The sequence below is a fragment of the Thamnophis sirtalis genome, unplaced genomic scaffold, assembly GCF_051295495.1.
Source record: "Thamnophis sirtalis isolate CommonGarterSnake01/CBP01778 unplaced genomic scaffold, rThaSir2_p1.2 scaffold_13, whole genome shotgun sequence".
In the NCBI taxonomy this organism is placed as follows: Eukaryota; Metazoa; Chordata; class Lepidosauria; order Squamata; family Natricidae; genus Thamnophis; species Thamnophis sirtalis.
The window spans coordinates 3,645,616-3,665,125 of NW_028261393.1; the positions used below are offsets into that span (position 1 = coordinate 3,645,616).

Genomic DNA, 19,510 nt, shown 5'->3' on the forward strand with positions numbered 1-19,510 from the left:
GCAGAGTGATAAATACCTCGGTGGGGGATCCCCGGGAGATCTGGCATAATGAAATTGATAACCATGGTTTGGCATAGACAGTTTGCATGTCCCTTGATTGTTGATTATGATGTTACAGCCCAGGCAAGGGCTGTGTGTGCGTGTGGATATGCACGCTCCCTGCTCCATAATAATGAGCTCGTGATGAAGTCTAGTCCTTAATGGAGGACTTCCTCAACCGTAGATCAGCCTCCTGAATCTGGTTAGCCAGCTGAGTTTACAGCAAACGTTGAACCTTAAATCCAGGTTAACCAAGTGGCTGTATTTACATAACTAACCGGATAAGCCCCGTTGTGGCTCAAGGAAATGGTCCTTTCACACAATACACTAAGACAAATGTTGGGTTTCTCACCAAAGAACCCACAGCAATACTATTGTATCATGCTGAAGCTACCCAGGTCATTGGAGGTTTAAGACTCTAGGAGAGCTGGATATTTTTAACATTCCTTAGGACTGAGCTGGGGCAGTTCAAATCCTGCATCCGACAGACAGCCCTCTTACTTTGGATAGCTACACCTTCCCTGTTCATCTCCTCACAGCCACACCAGAAGCAGTTAGAGACGGTTCCCTCCCTTAGGCATCCAGTTAAAACATCCACCCCATTGCAATTCTATGGCTCCACATTATGGTGATTTTATTGTGGTTTTATCTTAATGTAATATTTTATCTCCTATTTTGTATTGTCCACATCACAGAGATAATAGATGAGGTAGGTAGGTAGGTGGGTGGGTGGATGGATGAAGAAGTAGGTAGGTAGATAGGTAGGTAGGTAGAGATATAGAGGTAGAGATAGATATAAATATATAGAGATGATAGAGAGAAATAGTTAGCTAGGAAAGTAGGTAGGTAGAGATAGAGAGAAAGATATATACATATATAAAGATGATAGATAAGGTAGAGTGATGATAGAGATAGATAGATAGATAGATAGATAGAGGAGGGAGGTAGAGATATATACATAGAGATAATGGATAAAAATGTAGTGATGATAGAGGTAGGTAGGTAGGTAGGTAGGTAGGTAGGTAGATAGAGATAGAGATAGATAGATAGATAGATAGATAGATAGATAGATAGATAGATAGATAGATAGATAGATAGATAGATAGATGATAGGTAGGTATGGAGAGAGAGAGAAAGAGATGATAGATAGACAGATAGACAGATCTATCTATCAGATTAGATAGATAGATAGATAGATAGATAGATAGATAGATAGATAGATAGATAGATATAGATAGATAGATAGATAGATAGATAGATAGATAGATGTAGAGCGAGAGAAAAAGAGGGAGGGAGGGAGAGATATAGAAATATATAAATATGTAGAGATGATAGAGAGATAGAGATGATAGATAGGTAGGTAGGTAAAGAGAGAGGTAGAGAGATAGAGATAGTGAGAGAGATCTATAGCTATATAGATATAGATTTGCTGACACTTTATTTAAACTAAATTTGTATATCAATTATTGCATGACCCCTGCAGATATCATACGCTAAATAAATAAATTAAATAAATTTCTTATTTTTAAGAGAGCCAGTTTGGTCCAGTTTGGTCTAGTAGTTAAGACACCAGGCTAGAAAGCAGGAGACTGTGGGTTCAAGTCCTGTCTTAGCCACGAAAGTCAGTCTGATGACCTTGGGCCAGCCCTTCCCTCTTAGCCTAATCCACCTCCCAGGGTTGTTGTGAGAAGAAGGGAAGTATGTTGGACTTACTATTTGCCAATTGCCACCTGGGGTTATTTGTAAAAAAATAATAAGGATGCTCCCATAAAGACACACATAAATAAAGACATGTATCATGTATTAATTTAAATTTACAATGACTCCGGGTGACTTACAATAATTAGGGGGGGGGGAGGAAAAACTTCTTAAAAGTTTTGAAGTTTTGTAAAGTCCTCTTTACAAAGTGACTGTTAGCCCTCCTTTAAAGCTATCCTCTTTTTCCCAATCCACAGATTTTAACCGGGAGAGAACAAAGCCATCCAAATGTCTTATGCAAATAATAAAATAAAATAATAAAATATATAATAAAATATATAATAAAATAATAAAATAAAATAATAATGTAATGTAATGTAATGTAATGTAATGTAATGTAATGTAATGTAATGTAATGTAATGTAATGTAATGTAATAATATAATATAATATAATATAATATAATATAATATAATATAATATAATATAATATAATATAATATAATATAATATAATATAATATAATATAATATAATATAATATAATATAATATAATATAATATAATATAGTAATGTAATGTAATGTAATGTAATGTAATGTAATGTAATAATATAATATAATAATAATATAATATAATATAATATAATATAATATAATATAATATAATATAATATAATATAATATAATATAATATAATATAATATAATATAATATAATATAATATAATATAATTAATATAATATAATATAATATAATATAATATAATATAATATAGTATAATATAGTATAATATAGTATAATATAATAATAAAATAATAATAAAGTAAAATAAAGTAAAATAAAATAAAATAAAATAAAATAAAATAAAATAAAATAAAATAAAATAAAATAAAATAAAATAATAAAAGCTGAAACTTCGCCAAATTTCTGTTTAGACAGAGAAACGGAGCTAGGAAATCTGATTTTGCCCCTCCCCCCAAAAGACTCCCCAGGTTTGCCTCCCTACTCAGCCAAGGTGTCAAAAAGCAGTTAAATGCCCGTCTATCACTTCGCCCGGCCACTTTTTTCCTTCTTCCTTTCGGGTTGATCAGCCCAATCCCAGTTTGTTAAATGAAAAGGAGTGGAAACCGCGCGTTTGTTTGTTTTAAAACCCAAGCTTGGAAAAACTCGAAGGGCGTCGTGTTTATTTGCTGTGGCCGAAGGGAGAGGCAGGCTCCCGCGTGGGTCTCCGTGGGACCCCCGGCAAACTGAAGAGCCAAGAAGGCAGGGGTGGGTCAGAGAGAAGGGAAGGTGGCGGGTGGAGAAGCAGCCATTCAAACTAAAGAGAGGGGGGGGGAGAGGATTTAAACCCCCGCGGAACACGCGTGTAAATTCTTCCGACGTGATGAGGAAAAGAAGGGATGCAATGATTTAGGAGGAGGGAGACTGAGGTTGTTTATAATATTCAGCCTTGCGTTATTCCCTCCCCGTGCCCAAGTGCTAGTTTTTAAAAAAAAATTAATTGATTTTCTCTTTACATACAATATATGCTTTTGATCGATTTCCCCCCGGAGTTCCCGAGGTAGATTTGGAAGCCGGAGGCAGAAAACTTTTAGAGCCTGAAAGGCTGAAAAGTTCCCGATCTTCCTTTCGATCTCCGCTGAGAAGATCCATCCGCTTCTCTCATTCCCTACTCCACTTCAGTTAAAAGCCAAAGGAAAATAAGAGAGAAAGAAAACAGGAGAAGGAAAAACAGAAAATTAAAAGGGCAGAAAACATGAGCGATAGATGAATAGATAGATAAATGGATGAATATAGCTAGATAGAAGAGAGAGAGTGGATGGATGGATGGATGGATGGATGGATGGATGGATAGGTGGATAGATAGATATATAAATGGATGGATTGATAGATAGAAGAGAGAGAGAGACGAGATAGATAGATAGATAGGTAGGTAGGTAGGTAGGTAGGTAGGTAGGTAGGTAGGTAGATAGATAGATAGATAGATAGATAGATAGATAGATAGATAGATAGATAGATAGATAGATAGATAGATAGATAGATTAGATGATAGATAGATAGATAGATAGATAGATAGATAGATAGATAGATAGATAGATAGATAGATAGATAGATAGATAGATAGGATGGATAGATTAGATGATAGATAGATAGATAGATAGATAGATAGATAGATAGATAGATAGATAGATAGATAACTGATACAGAGACAGAGAGACAGACAGATGGAAAGAGATTGCTTGCTAGCTAGCTAGCTAGTGATAGATACCAAAAGATAAATAGATAGATAGATGATGGATGGATAGATACGATGGTAGGTAGGTAGGAAGGTAGATAGATGATAGTCTCAACAAATTGAGAAATTATGAGGTGACAGAAGTTTCTCTTTTATGGCTATTTTTACCTAGCCTGTATTTTTTGGACCATCCCTTCTTATCAGCTTGAACTCATTTTTATGTTGTTGTTTTATTTTTACAAAGATAATCTGGTTTTCTGGTTTTAAAATCTAAGGCTTTGATGACTCCTTCATTCTCTTCCAATCTTTTGGGTGACTCACTTGCAGGGATTTCTCTCCCCCCCCACAATCCTTCCCATCTGACTGAAAGGCAAAAAAAAAAAGATTCATGTTTAGGATTATTTCGTTTTTCATCTTTTTGCTTTTGCATCTGATATTTCCTAATGCCAAAACCAGGAGAAAAATGTGCCGGTTATTTTCCTTGTTTCCCCCTCCCCAATGACATTTTTTTTCCTTTTTTTTTTCTTTTGCATATAAAAATTCCATTTCTAAATAAACAGTGTACTGCCTGGGTACAAATAATTTGAGGAAATAATAGCCATAAGGTTTACAATAATGTTCATTGCACTCACAATAATCATATGATAATATTTGCATATCCAGTTTTACAAACCTTGCTTATAACATTAAGGTAAAGGTAAAAGTTCCCCTCACATATATGTGCTAATTGTTCCCGACTCTAGCATTATAACATTATTATTATTATTCTCTATTCATTAAACATTAGAATTATAATAATTATTATTACATTAGTCCTTCTCTTACATTTCTAACTTCTGTTTTTATCAACTAACCATGGATAAAATGAATCCCATGCTAAAAACTATCCAGTTTCTTCCTTTTCCTTAATTTGAAGTGTTAGTCTATCCATTTCTGCGCATTCTAATATTTTTTTAATTACGTTTTCAACTGTAGATCTCTTCCCTTTTCCATTGTTGTGCAAATACAATTCTAACTGCCCCAAAGACATTTCAAAAGCAGGAAAAAAAACAACAACTAGGAAATGGCAGGAAGCTTGCAATAAACTAGTATAAAGAAGTAGGCATGATTCTTTGCAGTAGTTTATTAAAATTAGATTTCCACAATGTTTCTGCTGTTCGTTGCATTTTTAGTGGGACTCTAGGATGGATTGTGGAATAAAGGAATGGCTTAAAACTTAACGCCAGAGTCCTGGGTCTTGATTTCCAAACCACTTGGGGATCTGATACCATGAACTGGTGCCATTATTAAGAGACCTTAAGAGAAAAACACTCTACATGCTGTCTGAACCCTAAGGAGCATAGTTTTAAAGAGCCCCCTCCTCCAATTTAGCCTTGATTGTATTCAAACCTACAAACCCACCAGCCAAGGATGAGAACTTAAGCTTGGATGCAGCCAGCATTTTCAAGTTATCTGCCAGTTTATCATCTCATCCATGCTGAAAAAACAACAAACCTTTAAGGTAGGCATTAAGCCAGCCTCAGACTGTAAAGGGGGGCTATCCCCCTGTGTTTTCCTCTACATATAAGCTTTTTGCTCTACAGTATAGTCCTTTAAAAGTTTTTTTTTTTTTTAAAGAGACCCGACAGCCTTTTTTATCCGGAATGACATGGGGGCCTCCTGCTTGAGCAGGGGGTTAGACTAGAGGACCTCCAAGGTCCCTCCCAATTTCTGTTCTTCCCTAATTTGGTCACAAATCAGCAAAATAAAATCTGAACTCAGACACTTCACCAGAAGAGGGAATTGAACACAACTGATCTCTTTCGAAATCTGAATTTTGCCGGGTTTTTAAGTGCAATCCCCCCCCACAAAAAAAGAGCAAAATAAACTGATACTGTAGACCCTCAACCAGCCCTCTTGGGGGGTGGGGGCTGCAAAATAAAAAAATAAAGAAAAAGAAAAAGACAGTTCAGAGGGGGCCATCCATACCATTTAATGAGTTGACTTAACCTGCCCATTTGAGTAAGAATAGACTCACAAAAGATAAGGCTGATTGGTTTGGTGGGAAGCCATTAGCTTTGTCTTTTGAGTTGCTAAACAGCCAACCCTGTTAGCTCCTCCTTCACTCTGGATGGAGTTGCCTGTGTGTCTTTGTGTGTGTGTGTTTTTAAATGCTTCTTAGAGGGTGGGGCTCCAAAGTCAAGTTTTGAAAAAGGCCCATTTCAGCTGGAGCTGCAAAGCTGCAAAGCATTGGCTGTGTTGGGCGAGAAAGGAAGATCCATCAGATGATCTCCTGGTCTTCTCCAAGCCTTCCCACCATTTCTGAGCTTTTCTTGTCCTTCTGCTCTCCATTGGCCAGGCTGTTCTCCACCTCTGGCCCCTTGGGGTGGGCACCACCAATTTCCAGTGGGTCATTTTTCCCCATCCCCAGCTGCCCTTCGATGCTGAGTGGCCGGGATAAGCCTGAAGATTGTCTTCTCGAAGTTCATTGAGGGCCAGAAGGAGCATCACCTTGACTCCAACCCAAAGAGAAGAACTTGGAGACACCATTTCTCTGAGCATGATGTCCTACATCAAGCAACCACATTATGCCGTTAATGGGTTAACTCTGGCTGGACCTGGGATGGATTTATTGCATTCAGCGGTTGGATACCCCAGTAAGTGCATTTCTTTTTTTCCCCCCCTCCCAATATATATATTGCCTTTATTGTCATTGTACAAAATAAACACAATGGAATTTTCTTGTTTTAGTCTTTCAGTATTGTATGGATGATCAGGTTCCGGATATTGGGAGTCAATGCGGTTAGAGAAGGAAGGAAATTCTGTAAATGTTCACAGACCATCCCCTCCTTCAAAATTCCTGCACCGCTTTATTTCATATTGAATAAATGAAAACTATTTGTGGGGGGGGGAGGCGAGAGCTAATCACTTTTAAAAGGATAAAAAAGTTCCCATTTCTCCATTCAGAGAAACTTGAAATTGTAAACTTTGCGCTTTCGTTAAAGAATAAAATAAAACGTAGAATTTCTCTAATTCAGAAGATTTGGGTTGCTCTTTTGTAAATAAAATTACGCAGAAGAGTTTCAAGAGTTGTATTCCTTTTGTGAATAGAATAAAAATAGCCGTCCCCAATCTGCTCTCTTTCAGTTGTACCAGAGTTTTCAGGAATGTTGATTTTTTAAAAAAAATATGGCTGTAATCTATTGGTTAGCTCATTACTTTTCTGTGGCTTTCAGGAGGAAAATTACAGTTCAGTTTACACCTTCCCCCTCCCCTCCCCATATTATAAGAAGGAGGTAATGACTGATTCTCACCTAGAAAATCTTGAGAGGAATTAGAAGTTAGGGCAAGAAAATCGGAAGAAAGAAAATCGGAAGGCAAGATTTAGAGTAGTAAGCAAATAAATCAGATTATTTTTTTAATCAAACGGGGCAGCTTTTAAGATGTGTGGGCTTCAACTCCCAGAATTTCCCAGCCAGAAATAATGAAATTATTTCTTTATAAAGGGTTTTTACTGCTTTAGGCATAAAAACACCTATTTCTATCTTGGCGGGGGGGGGGGGAGGAGAGAAAAGAAAATGATAATATATCAAGCAGTTTGTAACAAAGTAGAAACGTTACAGAATTCAAAGTTTGCAAAGCGGAATGTAACTCAATTTGTAGTATAGAATAGCAATGTAGAAGGTGTTTGTTGAAATAAAACAAAACTGGCTTGTTTTTTTTTCTGTCCAGAAAAAAAAAATGGCAACTGGGGGAATTTATTTTTTTTACAATTCAGGATCATGTTAAAAGTATGGTGTCCCGTCCCCTGTCCCCCCCCCCCCAGCAAATGTGAATTTTAAAGCCAAATTTGCGATTGCCTCCATAAATATAAAGGTGCATTTGAAAAGGGCTGAATAGCTAAGACTAAATAAGAAATGACCAAGAGATGTGGGGTTTTTTCCCCCCTCTGGAATATATTTTTATTATACCCATTGCAATTTGAAGGAAGCATTAAAGTAAAATAATCCATAATAATCAGTGAGGAAGAAGAGAACAAAGATTCTGAGAATACGTCAGCTAAATTATGCTTAACTGTTTTTTTTTTAATCTATTAATGCTGTTTAAAATTATTTGGTGTCCAATTCTTTCTTGATTCCATTGTGCATTTCGCTTTTATTACTGCATTCACCGTTCTGCAAATCAAATATTAATAAATATTTGTCTGCTGTATTTCTCCACTTTGGTAGACTTCAATTCCCAGAATTCCCAAAGCTGGCTGGGGTATTCTGGGAGTTGAAGTCTCCCCCAATTGCTCAGAGGCCAGGTGGGAATAAAAAATGATTACAGATCATTAAAGATGATTAATAAAAGACAAAAAAAAGATTATTAAAGGCTCCCAAGGCTGTAGATAGGCTGAAATTCCTGCACAAGAATTTAAAATTAAGAAGGCAACAGAGTTGTTGAAGTAGGATTTTTTATCATTACCCTCTAAATATCAGATCTGTGCTCCCATGGATATTAGTGGGTTATATTGATGATCTTTGTGACATCAGAGATTTAATAATCTTTTCCCCACACTTCCTCTGAGGAATTCTGTGTACGTACCTGGAATTTCTGATAAAGTTTAGCAATTGCCACGCTACGGGTTGTGTTGAAGCCCTTAACTTTAGTTTAAAATCCCTCTCCGTTTTCCTAAATCAAAAACAAGCATTAACAAGCAAAAATCAGCAGAGGACAATTCACTTGATATTTCACATCCAGGGAGCAAAACCAGCCAACTTTATTGATTTATTGATAGCTGTTCTGATGTCATAAAGATCATCAATATAACCCACTAATATCCATGGGAGCACAGATCTGATATTTAGAGGGTAATGATAAAAAAAATCCTACTTCAACAACTCTGTTGCCTTCTTAATTTTAAATTCTTGTGCAGGAATTTCAGCCTATCTACAGCCCTGGGAGCCTTTAATAATCTTTTTTTTTGGGTCTTTTATTAATCATCTTTAATGATCTGTAATCATTTTTTATTCCCACCTGGCCTCTGAGCAATTGGGGGAGACTTCAACTCCCAGAATACCCCAGCCAGCTTTGGGAATTCTGGGAATTGAAGTCTACCAAAGTGGAGAAATACAGCAGACAACTAAAAATTAAAAAGCAGCAACTGATTCTGATCTATTTTAACAATTCTGGTAGTTTGTTCACCTTTGGCTTGCTAACAAATCCATCCAGGTGAGTGGCACAGTTTAAGCCTTAACACTTTTTAAGTGGTTGTGTGTACCGCATTTGGCTGATCTATGGCTAAATACAGGTAGTCCTCAACTTAGAGACCACCATTTCTGTGGCTAAGTGGGACAGTTGTTAAAAGAGAGCTTTGCCCCATTTTACGACCATTCTTGCCACCATTAAGTGAATCCGTGCAGTCGGTAAGTTAGTAACGAGGTTGTTAAGTGAATCCGACTTCCCCATGGACTTTGCTTGTCAGAAGGTCGCAAAAGTGGATCCCATAACCTTGGGACACGGCAACCGTCATAAGTGTGAAGCAGTTGCCAAGCGTCTGAATTTTGATTCACAACCAGCTAGGTTCGTAGCTAAGAAAGGACGAGAACCCATGGTTTCCTGGTGTCTCATCTGGCGCCTTTAACCCCACACCAAACTGACTCTCCCTGACCACTATCGTGGTTAAAGTTTGCTTTTTAGAAGCTGGTTTAATCCGCTTTTAAATCACTAAGCAGGTGATGTAAGAATATTCAATATTTGTAGCTGTGAAGAATAGTTGTAGCTCAAGATTGAAGAGAAGGGAAAGGAGAGGAGGAAGGAAGGAAGGAGAGAAGAAAGAGAAGAAAGGGGGGTAGGAAGGAGGGAGGGAAGGAGGGAGGGAAGCAAGGAGGGAAGGAAGGAGAGAAGGAGAGAAGAAAGGGAAGGAAGGAGAGAAGAAAGGAGGGAAGGAAGGAGGGAATGTAGGAGAGAAGGAAGGGGGAAGGAAGGAGGAAAGGAAGGGGGAAAGGAAGGAGAGAAGGAGAAAAGAAAGGAGGGAAGGAAGGAAGGAAGGAAGGAGGGAAGGAGAGAAGGAGGGAAGGGGAAGAAGGGAGGGAAGGAAGGAGGGAAGGAAGGGGAGTAGGAGAGAAGAAACGAGGGAAGGAAAGAGGGAGGGAGGGAAGAAGAAGTAGGACCGTTGTAAGATAAGATGGATCTATGGGATGTTAAGAAAGCAATCTTCAAATATATTGTCAACTGTAGGGAAAAATTGTTATAAATACATATTATTAATAACAGTTATGAGATCATATAATTGTGAATGTATATATGAAATTGATAAAATAAAATAAGATTGAACTGTGGGACCCTTGGTGAGGAGGAAGAAGAGGAGGAGGGGGAGGAATGTTGGGCCCTTGGTGATCTCTGAGCTTGGCAGACATTTCATTACCAAACTAGGTAACTTCATCAGTGCCAGAAGGGGGTGAAGGAGGAAGAGGAGAACTGTGCACAAGAAGGGGTGATTTCTTCCCTCACCCCAGATGACTCTATGATAATTCTATGAGGCCTCTCCTCTGCAGGGCAGCTGGGAGCTCTGCAGGAGAGGAGTCAAAAAAGTCAAGATGGCTTCCCCAATGACATGATTAAGTTTGCAGAGCGAGGAGGAGGAGGATGACTGTGGGGTCCCTGGTGCTCTCTGACCTTGGTTATCTTCTTGCAGACGTTTCACGATTCAGCTAGTTAGGCTCATCAGTTTTTAAACCCCATTCCCTTCTAGCACTGAAGATGTTACCTAGCTGGGTCAGGAGACATCTGCAGGACAACAATCAGGTTCAGAGAGAGGATGAAACACTAACCCGTATTATTTAGGGAAATTCATGGCTGAGTGGAATAAAAGGATGCCAGCAAGAAGAGTAATTTTGTGGGATGGATGGTGGTGAAATGAACTATGAAATGAACTAGGAAGGAGGGAGGGAAGGAGGGAGGGAAGCAAGGAGGGAAGGAAGGAGGGAAGGAAGGAGAGAAGGAGAGAAGGAAGGAGAGAAGAAAGGAGGGAAGGAAGGAGGGAAGGAAGGAGGGAATGTAGGAGAGAAGGAAGGGGGGAAGGAAGGAGGAAAGGAAGGGGGAAAGGAAGGAGAGAAGGAGAAAAGAAAGGAGGGAAGGAAGGAGGGAAGGAGAGAAGGAGGGAGGGAAGGAAGGGGAGTAGGAGAGAAGAAACGAGGGAAGGAAAGAGGGAGGGAGGGAAGAAGAAGTAGGACCGTTGTAAGATAAGATGGATCTATGGGATGATAAAAAAGCAATCTTCAAGTATATTGTCAACAGTAGGGAAAATTTGTTATAAATACATATTAATAACAGTTATGAGATCATATAATTGTGAATGTATATATGAAATTGATAAAATAAAAAAAATGAACTATGAGTAGAGAGATGAAGGTTGAGATGGAATCACCTTGGTGGATGGATGGAAGGAAGATGCATTTTTTTTTTTTGGCTCTCTCTGACTTTTTTCTCCTTTTCTCCTGCAGCGACTCCACGGAAGCAGAGGCGCGAGCGCACCACTTTCACACGGGCCCAGCTAGATATCCTGGAGGCCCTCTTTGCCAAGACCCGCTACCCGGATATCTTCATGCGCGAAGAGGTTGCCCTGAAAATCAATCTGCCTGAATCCAGAGTCCAGGTGAGCTTTCTGCAAAGCTCCGGTCCCTCTTTGATTATCGTTATGCTTTCACCTGTGGGTGAAATGCTGTATAACAAAGGACAGCTATGGGGCCACCCAGGGATTGTCTGCCGCAGAGATTAGGATGAACTGAAACCGAAGAGAAGGAATGGGAAAAAGACTCAAAAGAAAATTCAAACTGGCACCACCCTTTAGTGTAGTGTCAAATTGAGGCCACCTAGAAACATAAGTAAATGCTCCATTTATAGAACAGAAATGGATGGATGGATGGATGGATGGATGGATGGATGGAGAGTAGATAGATAGCCAGGCAGACAGACAGAGATAGGTAGGTAGGTAGATGTATAGATGGATGGATGGATGGATGGATGGATGGATAGATACAGTAGATAGATAGATGATTGATTGATAGATAGATAGATAGATAGATAGATAGATAGATATGGTTGGTAGGTAGAGATAGATAGATAGATGGATGGATGGATGGATGGATGGATGGATGGATGGATAGATACAGTAGATAGATGATAGATAGATAGATAGATAGATAGATAGATAGATAGATAGATAGATAGATAGATAGATAGATAGATAGAGATAGAAAGATAGAAAGATAGATAGATAGATAGATAGATAGATAGATAGATAGATAGATAGATAAATAATAGATAGATAGATAGATAGATAGATAGATAGATAGATAGATAGATAGATAGATAGATAGATAGAGAGGTATGGTTGGTAGGTAGGTAGATGGGTAGATAGAGATAGATAGATAGATAGATAGATAGATAGATAGATAGATAGATAGATAGATAGATAGATGAGAGAGAGAGAGAGAGATGGTAGGTAGGTAGGTAGGTAGGTAGGTAGGTAGGTAGGTAGAGATAGATAGATAGATAGATAGATAGATAGATAGATAGATAGATAGATAGATAAATAATAGATAGATAGATAGATAGATAGATAGATAGATAGATAGATAGATGATAGATTGATAGATAGATAGATAGATAGATAGGTAGGTAGGTAGGTAGGTAGGTAGGTAGGTAGGTAGGTAGGTATGGTTGGTAGGTAGGTAGGTAGGTAGGTAGGTAGGTAGGTAGGTAGGTAGGTAGGTAGGTAGGTAGGTAGAGATAGATAGATAGATAGATAGATAGATTGATAGATAGATAGATAGATAGATAGATGATAGATACCCTGTTTTCCCGAAAATAAGACCCAACTGGAAAATAAGTGCTAGTATGATTTCTTTTCGGGATGCTCGTAATATAAGTCCCCCCCAAATAAGCCCCAGTTAAGATTGTCAAGCCAGACAGATGCATTTAGTTGGAGATCGGAGACCCCTGGTTTAGATGATGGTGGAGCAGGAGAACTCAAGGTGAAGTGCCATGAGGTCCACTCTTTGGAATTTGGTGTGTGTCCAGTGCCCTCTAGTGGACAGACCTCCTCTCCCACCCTTAATAGAGGCTTCCCCCAATTTGTCACCTCCAAAGACTGTGAGTTCTAGTCTTGCCTTAGGTACGAAAGATGACTGGGTGACTTTGGGCCAATCGCCAGGTGGCTGTGAGTTCTAGTCTTGCCTTAGGTACAAAAGATGACTGGGTGACTTTGGGCCAATCGCCAGGTGGCTGTGAGTTCTAGTCTTGCCTTAGGTACGAAAGATGACTGGGTGACTTTGGGCCAATCGCCAGGGGACTGTGAGTTCTAGTCCTGCTTTAGGCATGAAAGCCAACTGGGGGGACTATGAGCCGATCCCTCTAGCCCCTCTCTCAGCCTAACCTTTCCCCGCAGAGTTGTTATTATGGGGACAACAGGAGGAGGAGGAGGAAGGTCTGTTGATCCCTTTAAATTATTTCTAAAACTGAGAAGGGAAAACAGACGACATTTCCAGATTCAGTCTTTCCTGTGTCACATTTTAAACGCCTCCTCTGCCCAGAGGGAAACGTGACCCTCCTTTTTAGTTCCCCTCACAAACATACCTCGCTCTCCTTTCTTCCAGGTGTGGTTTAAGAACCGCCGGGCCAAATGTCGCCAGCAGCAACAACAGAGTAGCGGACAGGCCAAAGCCCGGCCGGCCAAGAAGAAAACCTCTCCAGCTCCGGAGACCAGTTCCGAAACTAGCGCCAACGGGCAGTACAGCCCTCTGCCGGCCGGCACCTCGGTGGCCCCCAGCTCGAGCGCCAGCGCCACCGTCTCCATCTGGAGCCCGGCTTCCATCTCGCCGCTCCCAGACCCGCTGGCCTCCTCCACCACCCCCTGCATGCAGAGGTCGGCCGCCTTCCCCATGACCTACACCCAGGCGCCGGGTTACACCCAGTCCTACGCTGGCACGACTTCCTACTTCAGTAGCCTTGACTGCAGCTCCTACCTGTCCCCCATGCACCCCCAGCTCTCTGCACCTGGCGCGGCGCTCAGCCTCTGTCCACCCCAACCATGGGCAGCCACCTGAGCCAGTCCCCGGCCACCCTCTCCAGCCAGGGGTACAGCGGCGCGGGCATGGGCTTCAGCTCGGTTGGATTGCCTAGACTACAAAGACCCCACGGCCTCCTGGAAGCTGACTTCAACGCCGCCGATTGCTTGGATTACAAGATCAAAGTTCGTGGAAGTTCCAGGTCTTGTGAATGGGCGAGGCCTGGGCACCCACCTTAGGTAGGAGGAAGCTCCCGTTTTCCTTTGACGGTCTTGTCTTTTGGTGGTGGGTCAACCCGTCCTTCTCACTGCTCTTGCACTGAGATTGATCTTCTCGTCTTGTCCCTTTTGCCCCCTCCCTGGTCCTGCCGACGTAAACATCTGCCATAACTTGCTTTCTCTACTGCTGTTGGGAAGCCGTCCTCTTGAGAGGTGGAATGGGAGAAGTTAGGCGCCCAGTCTTCGGGAGATGAAACTGCTTTCCATCCGTTGGGGCTCCTCACCCTTCTTGGTTGGAACACTGATGGTTGGACTTCTGGAAGAACGGAAGCCCAGACTGGGGGCAACCATCTCGCTTCCAGCAGGACTCAACCTCCACTCATTGGAAGGTCAACCAGCCACGGTGAAGACCAGCTGTAGGACTTCCAGAATTGACATTCCAGAGGATTCTGTTTTCTCCCGAACACACCATCTTTCACCACTACTAGGGTGAGCAAGCCAGGTGGGCAGATGTCCCAACAAAACAAATCATGGCTGCCGGCACCGAGCAGAAAGAAATCCATTTTTGCGGGAGTCAACAGCTCGTCAAGTGTTGGTTGGACCAGAGGTAAACCTCCATCTCTTCCTCCTCGCCCGAGTTTGCGCTGAGACCGCTTCAAGGGGCTTTTAGAGTTGACTGGCCTCCTGGAACCCTTTGGGGATTTTCTCCAGTTCTTTGGAAGGCTAGGATTTCCCCCCACCCCACCCCAGTTTTTATTAGCTCATCGTCGAGAGCCAGTTGTGAGTCCCTGCTTAGTTCTCCTCCAGAAATCCTTCTTCCGAATGTCTCCTTGGCCCACGAGGCTCGTTCCAACAGGAGGGAGAAAGCCCATCCATGAAGGAATCTCAAGCTATGGAGAAGTTCCTAAGGGCCTGCCACAGATCCTCCAGGAACATTGTCTGGTCTCTCCTACGTCCATCGCAGCCAACAGTATGCACTTCTCCAAGTCTATCTGAGGGTGCTTTGCTCCACAACGATGTTTTCCTAGCTTTCTTAGCTGGTTTCTCCTTTGTGCAAGCTACTACACTGAGAAAATTACCTTTTAATCGACCATCTCAATTTGCAGAGGAGCGAAAACCTCAGGACCGATCCACCTAATTCGTTCTCCGAAACCTGTTAAGAATATTCCAGCAATCCCTTTGTGGCTTTTCCTATCTTCCTAACTGCTCCCCCTCCCAACTGCAATAGTTTTAGTTGGAGAGGCTAAAACAGAAGAGCTGACCAAGGTGTGTAGAGATAGACACAACCCTGAAGCCATCCACCTGGAGAAGATATCAGATGGGGGTGCATGCTGAACCTCCAGGGCATTTCCCCCTCTACCCACTTTTCAAAGACTTGAGTGTCCTAGAGATTTCGGTATCTCCGATTCCTCTTTGACAAATGGGATTCGAGACCCCACTGAAATATGGAAGGCCAACTCTTCCGACTGTTTGGTCCCTGCCTTTGCAGAGATTAATTGGGATTTTAAAGCCTTTGCAGGGAGGGGGAAGTAAATTGATGTGGTTTTTCCAAAAAACAGAAGCTTTTTGGATCTTGCCTGAGAACCAACGCGGAATCTCTCCGTTTTTTTTATGAAGGCAGTAACATTGGCCGTTCGTTTGGGACACTCATTGATTCTTCCCCCACTTTTGATAAATATACAAATTAATAAATGTTCTATCAATTATATATGTATATAAGATAGCATGGGTGCCCAGGAAACAAAGTTGGTGGAAGGAAAGTAAATTTGTCCCCTTGTTAAAATGTTTTTTTTTAAAGTAGGAAACGCTTTGATGATTCCCCCCCCCCCCTTCCCACTTTTTGATTAAAAAATAAAAACCCAACGTAATAGAAGTGCTAAATGAATTTTGAAAAAATTGTAAAAGCAGACAGCCCGGGCACCTTAAAAAACAAGTTAGCGGAAGGAGATAGAATTGTCAAAAGTCAAAATATCTCTTTAAGTAGGGAATGCTCGGATGAGTTTCCCCCCCTCTGTCCAAACTTTGTAAAATAAAATGAAAATTAAGAGAGTTCCATCAGAAATTTTTAAACGTGTAAAAAATAAGCAGCACGCAGCCTTGAAAAAAAAAGTTGGTGGCCAATTGTCAACTTGTCAAACTATCTTTTTAAACAATTGCTTTCGTCTGTAGGCGAAAACGTTTTGCTAATGGCGGGCCAATCCATTCTGAACGCAGGGCTGATTCAAATAAGAATCCACATTTTAGACAACAGTCCCAGGGATCATTTTCTATTCATGTCTAAACTGGAGGGACAGTTTTTGTATATTACGATCACTACGATAATCCTTTAGACCAGGGGTGTCCAAACTTGGGAACTTTAAGACTTGTGGACTTCAACTCCCAGAATTCCCCAACCGGCTGGCTGGGGAATTCTGGGAGTTGAAGTCCACAAGTCTTAAAGTTCCCAAGTTTGGACACCCCTGGTTTAGACTTTTAAAAAGCAATGAAACCTTTTGCTAGTCATTTTTTTTAAACATTGATTTAAAAAGAGGTAACAGTGGGCTGGAAATAAATAAATGCAGAAATCTAACATTTTTTATGGCTTCATTTATCAAAGCTGTATTTTATTAAACTTGTACAGGTTAAAAACAGTGATAAGTGTTTAATATATATATATATATTATATTTTGAGATTATTTTTACTTCTCTCCAACGCATTTAAGAACTGGACTTTTCGAATTTAAAATAAATGCTTGGTGTTAGATTCTTCTTTTTTAGTCTAGTTATCCTAGTCATTTTTTTTAAAATAAAGGAAACAACTGTCCTTTTGCTGTAGACGGAAACATTTCATGCAAATTATTTTTGTGGATGGATCTCTATTTATTATTGTCTTAGTCTGTGGCAAGCTGTTTCCTGTGCAGTCGCATCAAATTGTTTTGGTGGATTTTAAAAAAAAAAGCAAAAAAATATTAAAATGTTTTAAAAAACACACACACACTTCGAAATTTATTAAGGATGGTTTTTCTGTTCGGGTGGCGGGTTATCGTTTAATTTCCGGTCAAAATAATTGGTTCTGCAGTCATCGGATAACAAGATGGGTGTTTCAAACTGACAACTATTTGTGTGGTGACCATTCAAGACCACAACAATGCAGGAAAAAAATGCGACTTACAACCAATCCTCACACGTATGACCATTGCAATGGACTCCCAGTCACGTGGTCGCAATTCGCATGCTTGGCAACTGGTGGTGTATTTACAACGGTTGTCACATCCTTGTGTTGTGTGATCGTTGTTGTGACCTCCCCAGCTGGTTAACTGGTGAGTGGGTGGGGAACGAATTTGCTTAAGGACCGCAGTGACTCACTTAACAACCCTGACAAGAAAGGTAAAATTGGGTGTAACCCGCTTAATAACTGTCTTGTTATTAAGAGAGCCGAGGTGGCGCAGTGGTTAAATGCAGCACTGCAGGCTACTTCAGCTGACTGCAGTTCTGCAGTTCGGCGGTTCAAATCTCACCGGCTCAGGGTTGACTCAGCCTTCCATCCTTCCGAGGTGGGTGAAATGAGGACCCGGATTGTTGTTGGGGGCGATATGCTGACTCTGTAAACCGCTTAGAGAGGGCTGAAAGCCCTATGAAGTGGTATATAAGTCTAACTGCTATTGCTATTGTTTTAGCCCTGGAACAGTGGTGGCGAGCCTGTGGGAAGTGTGCCAGAGGTGGCATGCCGGGCCTCTCTGTGGAAGCATGCACAGTCGCCCCAGCTCTGTTTTGGGTCTCTTCTGTGCATGTCCGCGCACATCCTGTCAGCAACTGGTCTTTGGCTCTCTGCTGCGCATACATGGGGCGTGCATTCCTGCGTGGGCTGCAGGCACGCATGTGCCCACACCTTGCAGTTTAGGCGCACGCATGCATGCAGCACTTTGGGCACTGGGCGCCCTGAAAGGTTTGCCATTACGGCCGTAGAGATTGTGGTACCCGATTGTCATTGTAACTAGAACTAGAACTGGTGCCTGGACTTCGATTCGCTCTGCTCTGCAAACAGTCTTTGCAAGTGAGTTTAAATCTTAGTAAAATGCAGGATTAGGACAGGAAAGGTGGCTCAGCGGGTAAGACGCTGAGCTCGTCAATCAGGAAAGTCGCCAGTTCGGCGGTTCGAATCCCTAGCTCCGCGTAACGGAGGGAGCTCCTGTAAAGATTATTTGAGAATGTATAAACATTCTCTTTAGCCAAGAGACGACGACAATTACGAATTAGCTGCATTTTAGTGTTCCCCTAGGGATGCAGTGGCTCAGTGGCTAAGATGCTAAGCTTGTCGATCAGAAGGCCAGCAGTTTGGTGGTTCGAATCCCTAGCGCCACATAACGGAGTAAGTCCTGTTACTTGTCCCAGCTTCTGCCAACCTAGCAGTTCGAAAGCAGGTAAAAATGCAAGTGGAAAAATAGGATCCATCTTTGGTGGGAAGGGAACAGCGTTCCGTACGCCTTTGGCGTTGAGTCATGCTGGCCACATGACCACAGAGACGTCTTCAGACAGCGCTGGCTCTTCGGCTTTGAAACGGAGATGAGTGTCGCCCCCTAGAGTCGGGAACGGCTAGCACATATGTGCAAGGGGAATCTTTACCTTTTTAGGAGAGGAAATCACAATAAATTCAGGTACGGACAGGTGGTCCTTTTGTTCGAATCGCAGCCCAGTTGTGCCTTAACAGCAGCTTAAATTGTCATGCTCCTTCCCGCTGGCAAAACAAGCTTGTTGTATGTGGAAGTCCTTGTTCAAAGTGCAGAAGGAGATATAATGAAGAGTTGACAACGTGGTTTCGGGGTCGAGGAATAGAGATCTTTTTGAAAACAAGCAGCGGCTTCAATGTTTTGTGACAGCTGGGCCAGATGCTTTTCGCCTTCCATCCATGGAAGGTATTGATCTTCTTCAGCCCTGGATCGATCACCCGATCGCCGAGATTGCCGCCAGCCGTCTCCTCCCTCAGATCTCTTGCAAGCTTAATCTTTTATGCCCAACAGGGAAGTAAGCTTTGCGTGTTGACGGAACCTTTAGATCCGTGTTTCTCAACCTCGGCGACTTTAAATCCTGTGCACTTCAACTCCCAGAATCTGGGAGCTGAAGTCGACAGGACTTAAAAGTCGCCGAGGTTGAGAAACACTTCTTTAGATGATGGTTTGTTTAGATGCTGGTTGACGATATCGTGGAAAGCCCCTAAGCGTCGACTCAACCACTCTTAGCCCAGTGAGGTAGCTAAACCGGGAAGCCAGCCCAGATGAAGGAATTCTACTTTATTGCAAGATTACCATAAC

At 41.4% G+C, this 19,510-nt stretch overlaps 1 protein-coding gene across 1 annotated transcript in view; it reads left to right on the forward strand.

Annotated features, from left to right (window-relative positions):
• The window catches only part of CRX (cone-rod homeobox), a 22,299-nt gene extending 7,449 nt beyond the window's left edge, over positions 1–14,850 (forward strand). The window contains 7 exon segments of the mRNA XM_087727533.1: positions 6,384–6,609; positions 11,440–11,591; positions 13,594–14,005; positions 14,008–14,107; positions 14,109–14,149; positions 14,152–14,181; positions 14,184–14,850. Coding sequence (XP_087583659.1) covers positions 6,513–6,609; positions 11,440–11,591; positions 13,594–14,005; positions 14,008–14,107; positions 14,109–14,149; positions 14,152–14,181; positions 14,184–14,215 — 864 coding nt within the window. The 5' untranslated portion in view covers positions 6,384–6,512 and the 3' untranslated portion in view covers positions 14,216–14,850.
• Positions 14,851–19,510: the final 4,660 nt, after the last annotated feature.